Raw genomic sequence first — 10,731 nt, forward strand, 5'->3', positions numbered from 1 at the left:
ATCTCTCTTATATACTCCTCTTATGTATTCCCCTTATGTACTGGCTTATGTACTCCTCTTATGTATGTACTCTCTGATGTTCTCCTGTTATGTACTCTTTTATGACATTTTACTTTTGATATTGTGATTTCCAGCTGTCTATCTGTTCAATATAGGTTGTTATTCGGATGAGTTTCTTCTGTAAGGTGAAGATGGTGCGAGAGTCGGTACTACTCCTCCATAATATGATGCCATATCTAAGCTAAAATGTAAGCCAGTATGTAACAAGTGCTGTTTGTTCATTGGTGGTTTTTCAAATTCGCGAAGGGCGTAAGAAAATTTTGGTAATTTTGCAAACCACCTTTATCATGATAAAGCTTTCCTTAAGGTCCCTACTTAACTGTAGGATACATCATAAGTGTAAATCTCTCCACAATATACGCAAAAAAAAAACCCGCAGATCATTGGTGTGTCACTAACTAATTAGCCAAACTGTAAATACAAATTACTTAACATATGACAAAATAGATGTTTTCTAAAATAATAGCAAACACCTGGTTATAGAACGAAACTCCGGCTTTGTGCTCAAAAAGCCCAACAATTCCATAACATAACTAAAAAATTCAAAAATCACTGTTTGTTGTGTGGGAGCCCTCTAAAATATTAATAAGGTACATCTTAGTAACGCTACATAGATACACCTACAGACAGCAGAGTCTTGTTAATAGGGCCCTGATTTACTCGTACAATACGAAACCCAAAAAAGTTAAAATGATTTTCGTTCTTGTTTGAAATTACCGAGTAATCATAGGAGGTATATAAATAGTGAACTGGTTTTTTATTAACATATACATAGTAATCGTGATCAGACATGGTGTTGTCAGTACTGGCCATAGCTTGTTGCGTGTTGTTCGCTGTATGGAGACTGGTGAAGCCGAGGTCTCCATCATCTCTCTCAAGCCCTGAGAAGATAGCTGACTCTTTTTGTAAGACATGTACTTCATTATTTGTTTAACTTCGTTTTGAATCATATCAAGATGTACTTATTTTTTATTTATAACCACACTGGCCTTATTTTCGGCCATATAGACACATTTCTTCTTTACGTCCTCAAATTGAATGGCTGTTCATCACAGAACATCATTCAGATCTCTCTGTATGCTCTTCTATATTTTTAACTGACCTTTTGCTTCTGAATATGTTCAAGATTATTTTAAATTATAGGGCAGTTCTCATAGAAGGTAGCCCGGCTGGATACGTCTCTCTTAAAGCAAATCTTCGGAAAGTCTTCGGGCGTTAGATCCGTCCAATTTATGAATTTTGTTCATAGGTTTTAAAAAACGCTTCTTCCTTCTATACTGTAGTGCAACTTAATCCATATTTCAAAGTCAAAGTCAAATCATTTATTTCATTTAGGCCTTTGCAAGCACTTATGAACGTCAATTATAAATTAGGTTGATTCTAGTTGCTCCTTGATTGTGGGTGTATTGATTTTGAGATTTAGGGCTGTTGCAAATGTTTACATAATCTCACAGCCTACGAGTGTCCGTTGAGTCCCAAAAGTGCCTCACGGAGATGTCAGCAAAGGTAACTGAATCATCCAAAAGAGTTCCCGAAAGAATATGGGTACATTTTTTTACATAGGATCAGTAAAGGAGTAAACTTTTGACAGTGCCTTCTACTGCATTCAAAGAGGTCATTTGATTACTTGTCGCCTATCTTTTAAAACTCTACTATTTAATTATTATTTTTTATTGACAGTGTCATGCATTGCTTTGGCGCTATGGCCCTGGTTGAAACCACGGAGTGTGAAGTCACCGCCGATGTATCCTGGATGTCTGCCACTCATAGGACACGGGTATATGATAATGGGAGATGATACACGTAAGCTATCTTTATATTCTTTGCCAACTAAGGTAGGTTTTGGATAAAAATGATGGGTAAGGATGCCTCCTTTTCCTTCAATTAAAGCCTACACACCAGCTAATGAAAAGAAAAGCAGTGTTAAAAAAAATTATAATAATGTCTAATAAAATATTTTTCTTTCAGAGCTGTGGAAGGGTGAAAAACAATTTTATGACTTTTGTTTGCAGAACAATGATGTTATTCAATTTCGACTCGGAACTCATTCTGTAATTGGTAAGTTCTTCACTATGTGCAATCATTGAAATTTCTATAGTAATGGCAACCAAGGCCAAGGTTTTCATAAACGTATTACTGCAATAACCGCTAAGTCTTAAGTGCAAAAGTGTCATTTTGAAATAACTTGATTTAAAAGTTTGAGATTTTTATATAAAGACAACACCAGATGTGTGTACTATATCACTATAATATATTGTATCATTATATCACTCAAAGATTGAGTTATCGGAGATCATAATAGTCTCAAATTTCTATTAAAAATGCTTATTTTCTTTAATTATACAGTAAATTACGTGATTCTAAAAATAATGTCGCGTAATCTATGCCCTTGAACAGGTTTTGGCTGAACAACTATATTTAGACATATCTGATTAAATATAACTAGCATTTACTTCTATGTTTTTGCTTTAATTAGCTTCATTATATAATATGCAAATTAACTTAAACCCAAAAATGGTAAAAAAGATCATTATCTTTTGAGACTAATTAAGTATTTTAAAGAAACGGTAATCAACAATGGTAATTAACAAAACGGTAATTTTTTTGTCAAAAATATTTTCTTACAAAAAACTCTGGTTTTGAAAAAAATATATATGCCTAGTTATTTCTCAATGTTACGAGAATGTCGTTGTAACTTGAGCTATTTCGCTCTGTTCAGAGTTTATGGGATCGGGATATGTATGAGCTACAATCGGAAAACTGCGGAACCCTGAACTGTGGCCCGACATGCTCGTGGCCGTTTGCAGATTTTTTAAAATAATTAACACTTATTTTAAATAATAAAGAAACAAAATACATACATTGTTGTCTCGTCTAATGTTCCTACTATTTTTAATTAAAAAATAACTCTTTTGTCAGTACATTGTACAAAAACAGTTAAGCTAAAATTTTTCATATTTCATGCGGCTAAAACCGTGTCGTTATTTTTTACGATTCTTTATTTTTGAGATCTTTGTGATGATTTTCTACAACTCACCTGTTTTTTGTTTCAGTAATAACAGATCCAGATGATAGTTTAACAGTAGCAAATAACTGCTTAGAAAAACCATACTTCTACAAATTCGCTGATAATGTTTATGGCAAGGGCCTTATAACAACAAATGGTAATTATCTACATATCTATAGAGAAATTCAACATCGAGAAACTACATACATATAAAATTGTGCATGACTAAGCAAAAAGCGTCAACGCTTAATGCTGTCAGTCCATGGATTTCATTTCCATAACGTGTTCTTACGAGTTCCGGTCGGCAATTAAATTTTGTCGTTTAATGTCGATAATACACTTTGATAGAAATAAAAAAAATAGTTTAAAAATGAAAAAACACGCTAGTCATGTATTGTCATCGAAACTCAGAGCGTGTGCAAAGTTTTATCCTAATCGAAGATCGGGAAGTGTGTCAAATTAGGATTCCAAGATTTTCTTACATAAGTAAGTAGGTACAGTAAACTGCACATTAGTGGTAACTGTGACATTAACCTTGTAACTTTTTCCGATTTCAGTAAAAATGTGGAAACTTCACCGCAAGCTACTAAATCCATCGTTTAACATGCAAATGTTGCAACCATTGGTCGGTACATTCTGTAAACACGCAAAACTTCTCGTGCCTGCACTCGCTGCTCAGGCAGGGAAGGGCCCTTTTGACGTTCAGCCATACTTGATCAGCAATGTAATGAAAACTGCTTATAGTGAGTACTAAGTATAATCTTCTCAATTCGGATGATATTTTTTCAATGTTTCCCACCCGATTTCTTCGGTAAATGTCCTCCATTTTGGGAAGTTGGTTAAAAGTAAAGTTAACTGTTGCTCACCTAGTCCTGGACAGACAAGGCCCTAACAAAAAAAATATGTAGTAGTCTAATATAATAGTAATTAACCTAATATTATTTTAACAGGAGCGACATTTGGAACAAAACTTCATGAGAACAGTGAGGCGCTCAAAATCTATTCAGATGCAACTGAAAAAATATTTATGCTGATGCAAAGGAGACTGCAAAAGGTCTGGCTACATTTATCTTACATCTATAAATTGACAACGTCCTGTGGAGAAAGTGATAAACTGGCAAACATCATGAAAGGCATAACTGAATCGGTAATTATTACTTCAGGCTTTATTGTAATCATTACAAGTAACGTGTTTAATGAGATCTGAAAATCTTTATAAAGATGACGTCTTTTATTATTGTTACAGCCTTTTTATCGTCCCACTGCTGGGCACAGGCCTCCTCTCACATGGAGAAGGATTGAGCATTAATCACCATGCTTGCTCAATGCGGGTTGGTGATTTCAGACTATATAGTCCAGGTTTCCTCAAGATGTTTTCCTTCACCTTTTTATCAGCCATTGGTGTAAAAGTACATACAAACTTAGAAAAGTTGCATTGGTATTTGCCTGACCTGGAATCGAACCCACACCCTCATACTCGAGAGGTTGTTTCTTTACCCACTAAACCACCATGACCTTCTATTGCCTATTATTAATATAGAATGTTTATTTTTTATTTAAAAAGCACATTCTTTGTTGCTTTTACAGGTTATCACGAAGCGTAAAATATTAAGGGCTGCTACACCGTTGGATAAATTGCAGACGTCAGATACAGGTAATTTCGATTATTTAAACAACGCACAACACAACTGTATCTAAACAAAGCTCATTAAAAGAGCAAATTGTGTTCAAATATTATTTCTTTATTTTCATAAGAAGACGAAGTCGCGGGCAGAAGCAATAAATAAATAAATCTTGTGTTTCGGCTGCTAACACAACTGATAAACTGCTAACTGATAAGTTTACATGTATATATGAATACATATCTATTATAACACCCAAATCACAGTCAACAAGTATACTCATCACAAAAAGTTGACCGTACTAGGAATCGAACCCTTGAACATCAGTTCGGCATGGTGACCGTTGCACCAGCAACAAGGTCGTCAATAATGATTATGTTACAGAAGACTTTGTGCCTTTATTGGATCGAATGCTGGACCTGGCTGATAAACAAGATGCCTTCACTGACGATGAGTTGAGGGAACATTTGGATACTATGGTAGCAGCTGCTTTCGATACTACCGTTACTGCATTAACGTATATTTTGATTCTGATTGGATCGCACCCTGATGTACAGGAAAAAATGTATCAAGAGTAAGTATAAGATATTGTGTTATCTTTCCTTAAAAATACCCAAAAGCAGAATCTCCATAGGTATTGTCATCTGTATAGCTAAAATTTTGAACAGGTTACAAACAGTACTTAAAGATGATGAAAGAGATATTAACAGACATGATCTGCCAAAGCTCGTGTATACAGAAGCAGTGATAAAAGAAGCCTTGAGGTTATATCCGCCAGTACCAAGAGTCGCTAGGACTTCGGACACTGATGTGAAGCTGAGTAAGTTGTGTTTATATAGCTGAAATTGATATTGTTTAGAAAAAACGATGAGATAATTTTATGAATTTGCTTTGTATATTCCATTTTCAGAAAACTATACACTACCAGCTAATTGCACGTACATAATACCAGTGTACCATCTTCATCGTCATGCGATGTGGGGGCCGGACAAGGATCAGTTCATACCGGACCGGTGGTTGGATCCGGCACGGTTGCCTAAAAATCCGAACTTTTTCGCTCCCTTCAGCCTGGGCAAACGCAACTGTATCGGTAACTATAAGCTATTTTATAATAACATATAGGTACTTTTATATAATACAGTATGGGTTTTCTTGCACAGCTAATGACCAACCACGGTTGTGTTGTGGATTTATGACCATTTATCCATACTAATATGTAGAAATAAAGTGACGATTCTCTAAAAGTAAAGTAATCTTTATTGTATTGACTGTGTTGGCCTAGTTGGTTGTGTGGTGGCCTAGGCCACCATGACCTACGATTTTTCTATAAAACTGTTGCCACTAACCTGAAGTTGACTGTACATAACGGAGTAAATAGGCCTGCTCTTAATTTAGGCTTGCTCTTAATTATTTGCTTAAGATCTCGCAAATTGGTTCCAACGTTGTTATCATCACTAATGTACAGAAGTTTTTAATGATTTCTCCTTCTGAGAACGAAGTAATTAGTGAAAATAATAGTATGTATTTTTCTTTACAGGTAAAATATACAGCATGATGAAGATTAAAACGACTCTGTCGTATATATTACGACATTTTCGTATCCACAGTGATATTGAGAAGTTGGAGACACGATGTGATGTCCTCTTAAAACCGGTGGCTGGACATTTCATAAGTTTGGAGTTGAGGGTGTAATAATAATAATTTTCAGTGGGCGGACTGAAGCATTGCCACAAAAGGTTTTACAGACTATTGGTTGCCTTATAATTTCAAAAGATTTTTTAGTTCATTAATGATCGGAATTACCATCCTATTGCCACCCGCTTTTAAATAAAGCAAGGCTATCCATAAATGGGCTATTTAAACACATCATTTTCTATTTACATTTATATCTACATACATACATCTACATAACAGTAAACTGTCAACGTAAACTGACATTTCCATAATATACCTATTAAGTACATAGTTTGTTTTATTTTCTTAAATATTCTAAGCCCACTCAAACCCGGCATCGGATTGAGTTTTACGAAGCGCTCACGATACGACACGGTAAAAATAACAATCATCTGAGTTGCAGTACTCATTACAGAGAGGTGGACAATATTTCATTGATGTCTTTTGAGGCAGGTGCATAGTAGCTCGCCTCATATTTCTCGTAAAATTACAATCATTATTATCAAAATCCTGCAAGCCGTGATCTTTGTGGTAGTTGGTTATGTGTACCCCTTCCTTGAGGAATGGCCCGGGAGGAGTCAGACAGAGTTACTTTGTATTACGTTATGTGCATTCACAGACTACTAAAAACGTGCATTTTAAGGCTACCACTACCAGAAGGAAGATTTTTTCCCCTATCAAATTACTTAAGAGATTATCTATACATATAATAAAATGATAGGAAAGTCAAAACTGTACATTGAATATCCACAGTACTTCACACCCATATCAATTTACAACGCAGACCCGACTACCAGGATATAATCTCTAAGCGTACTATCAGAATACCCCTTCCACAAACCAACTCAGTTATAGCAAGACGCTCCCCTGACTATTTATACCCAATAATCTATAATGAAGTCTTAAAAACCTGTGATATAATCGGCCTCAAGTTACACTCATGCAAAAAGATTATCAAAAACTGGCTTCTAACACTCACTTATGACGAAACAGAAATAATTTTAAACAAGTAATAAAACCAGAAAGCAGATTCGCCCCTACAAGCTCCATGGCCATAACACTCACAAACACACCCCCACACATCCACAAATAACACACACACACACACACACACACACACACATGCACATTTCTTGATTTTCATTTTTTTTTTTAATATTTCCTTATGTTAAATATTCGTCAATACCTGAATGTCGCAACTCGGACCCTCAAGACACAAGCCGTAGCTTAGTTTGAGGGTCATTGCCAAACTCTATTGTAATTCTTTTTTGATGAATAATAATTTAAAAAAAAAAAAAAAAATTTACTAAAAAGGTATCTACATCTTAAACAAATTAGCGAAAATGTGACGTAAAAATAATCGAACAGACTACGTGAACTGTGAACTCTACTACTCTACTCACTCGTTAGCCTAAAGAAAATATATTAAGGTTCAAAAGTACAAGACTATATTAACTTAGAAAGTGCAGATTCTGCACTTTCTAAGTTACAGAATTTCAGCGGTTTTATTTGCTTGATATTAACTAGACAAAGAAACTTACTGAACCCATTGAAATAGTTTTATATTTAGAGAATTTGATAGTTTTCAAACTTAGCTCGTCCTACGCAACCGGGATTATTACCACAGGAATGTTTGCCCAAATGTTGGTGTTTTGAGATAGTTTCTTAAATCAAATATTTTATCAGCATTAGGTAAGTAATTACACTGAGTATGGATGTGCTGTTTTGTGGAGCCCTACGTTCTGAAGTAGACGTGATTTCAGAAAACATTACGCCAGTAAGTAAAATATAGCTTTGCACCCGAGGATGGTGTGGCATTCAAGAGAAATATTTATTCAAATCGGTTTAGTAGTTTCGGGCCTGTTTTGACAAAAAAAAAAAAAACAAAAAAAGAGTACTTTTTAATATTCAATATTCAATTTATATAGTCGCTCCATGTAAAACTGATTATTCGCTGCATCCGGTTAGACTGGACGTAGACCCCAACATACTAGTTGAGAAAAGGCTGGGCAGATAATGCTAAATATTAGTTTAGATTGCAGCAAGTGTTAGTAATATATAAAAAAACTGTCACCACTAAACCAAACATACAAAAACGCCTAAATAAATCTTCTACATCAATAAATAAAATGTCCTCCCTTCCAATATTAACAGTATTAGCTTTCAATTGAATGTCGAACCTCACGTTCGAACCACAGAAGCGAAAAGCACTTATTGTGCCCTTGATTTTTATACCCTCAGCCACCCCAATGGGCTCATATAATTCTTTTATGACCTCCTAAATTCGCTCTTTTCATTCAATACCGAGATCTTTCCGGCTCTCCGTTGTATTGTCCGGAATTGTTCGTTAATTCTTTGCTATAAAATGTTCAAGTACTTGTACGTTTATATGCGGTTATATTTTTTTACTATCTGTTCCCGCGACTTTAGCCGTGTCGTGAGGGAATTGTTTCTCGCACCTGGATCGAAAGTCGCCTAATGTTCTTTCTCAGGATTCAACACTTTGTGTGCTAAATTTTATTTAAATCGGTACTGTAGTTTTGATGTGAAAGCGCGACATACAGACAGAGTCCATGTTAAAATATGCACAGAATGGTAATAAACATGTAAAAAAACCTTTTATGAATAACTTATGCATAAAAATGTTTTCCTCATCACAAATAGGAAGAGGAAAATATTTTTTAAATCTCTTCAGTAATACTTGAAACCTGCCCCGGAAAATCAATTTGCATTTTCTCATAAAACAAAGCGATATCTTTGGTGCTTAAAAAAATACAAAAAAAAGAAATGAAGCCTGAGCATGAAGATAATATGCAAATTTTTGTCCCCTGACAGACCATCGGCCTCTTCGTTTGCTTAGTACCCCTAACGCGAATTTTATCCATTTTTAGTAGGTCCCCTTGCCATCAATCATACAGTATGATATTCGTCTTTGTTGGCATCTGAATTTCGGTGTACTAGAAGAGACATTTGCAGCGTCAAAATATCAGCCAAAAACAATATGTCAAAATGTTATAAGATGTATTTTTAACACCTTCGTTGTTCTTTGTGCAGACAATGTGTTTAATGTTGAGAAAAATGAATACATTTACCTACTAACTAACTATTCTAGGTATGTAAATCAGAAATTATATGGCATTCTAATGGTGTTTTTTTTAATTAGTGTGATAATTTTTGTTGTATAGACATATACCAATTCTTCATCAAAATAAATGAATAGGTAATAGTGCAGATAGTGCCTAACGATGTCGATTAATATAAAAAAATAATAATAACAACACAAAACAAAAATTATCCACTCATATTTCAGAGTAGCAACGTAACCAGAATTGAAAACTTCACTTGCATTGTATTTCATCTCATGCTTTCACACTACGTACGCGGCGTCAAAGAAAGTGCCTGCATTGTGCCGACGCTAGCCGTTTCCACCTACATTTTATATATGTCGGCGCCGCCGTAGAGAATATGCGAATACGTCGGATTAGAGTGACAGCTGAGGAAGTGTCACTCTGACGGAGCGTCAAGTTGGGAGCAGCGCGGGAACTTTGACATAAAAAAAAGGCCCGCGCGCCCTCACCAGGCGAATCGTCTCAATTCGACGTCGTAATTTAGTTTATTGTTTGTTTTTCACCATAATTGTTATTTCTTACTATAAAGTGTACTCAAGACAGTGCTGGCATTATTATTCATTATAAACTAAGCGTCTGCGGCTAGAGTAAACGATGGAGATTTCTGATGTTGGTAACGAAGAGCCGACATCAGAAGTGGGATCGAAGAGAGGTCATGCCGTGGATACGCAGCCATCAAAAAGCGACCCTGCAACGCAACTATTGTCAAGCATGGAGTCGCTCTTATCCCGGTTGGTCTCAATCCCACCGCCCCAGGCAGCAGTAAGTTCTAATGTGACACCAAAACTCATCCCATACGATCCTGACGATAAGGCCGCAGATATTGAAGATTGGTGTGCACTAACCGAAGTCATAGTAGAGAACAAAAATCTCGATGGTGTCGACTTACTAATGGCACTCACTAGAGCACTCAAAGGTCGTGCCGCTACCTGTTTAACCAAATTAAACTTGAAGAACATATCCTGGTGTAGTATTAAACAATTGTTATTGGCTAGATTTGCCAAACCGAAACTGATTCAAGATCATTTTGATGAGATATTGCGATTTCAAATCGAGGCTAAAGAAACTGCATCTGAGTCTGCGTTGCGCTTATGGAGCATGATCGAGCAAATTCCAAAAGCAGAATTATCCGAAGAGGTTATTACTGGGTTTGTCATATCTGTTTTATGCCAGAAGGATAACTTGATACGTAGAGAGCTAACATCCCATGTCGTTACTACTCGCGCTCAGCTATTTCGAA

General features: G+C 35.7%; 1 protein-coding gene across 2 annotated transcripts; it reads left to right on the forward strand.

Moving 5' to 3' along the window:
* Positions 1-833: 833 nt before the first annotated feature.
* Positions 834-6,646, forward strand: LOC110381376 (cytochrome P450 4C1). Of its 2 annotated transcripts, none has more exons than XM_049849354.2 (11): positions 834-965; positions 1,741-1,863; positions 2,029-2,118; positions 3,114-3,224; positions 3,625-3,810; positions 4,018-4,214; positions 4,655-4,721; positions 5,074-5,263; positions 5,358-5,509; positions 5,600-5,779; positions 6,227-6,646. In XM_049849354.2, the coding sequence occupies exons 1-11, from the start codon at positions 851-853 to the stop codon at positions 6,379-6,381; spliced, it is 1,566 nt and encodes a 521-aa protein (XP_049705311.2). In that variant the 5' UTR covers positions 834-850; the 3' UTR covers positions 6,382-6,646. The 2 variants fall into 2 exon arrangements, with proteins under 2 accessions (XP_049705311.2, XP_049705312.2); XM_049849355.2 differs by having other exon boundaries at positions 5,077-5,263.
* The last annotated feature ends 4,085 nt before the right edge of the window (positions 6,647-10,731 follow it).

The sequence above is a fragment of the Helicoverpa armigera genome, chromosome 21 (assembly GCF_030705265.1).
Source record: "Helicoverpa armigera isolate CAAS_96S chromosome 21, ASM3070526v1, whole genome shotgun sequence".
Taxonomy (NCBI): Eukaryota; Metazoa; Arthropoda; class Insecta; order Lepidoptera; family Noctuidae; genus Helicoverpa; species Helicoverpa armigera.

Coding starts and splice junctions, on each gene's coding strand:
- LOC110381376 (XM_049849354.2), top strand. CDS start 851: ATGGTGTTGTCAGTACTGGCCATAGCTTGTTGCGTGTTGTTCGCTGTA. Junction 3,225..3,624: donor GGGCCTTATAACAACAAATG/GTAATTATCTAC, acceptor TTCCGATTTCAG/TAAAAATGTGGAAACTTCAC. Junction 4,722..5,073: donor ATTGCAGACGTCAGATACAG/GTAATTTCGATT, acceptor ATTATGTTACAG/AAGACTTTGTGCCTTTATTG.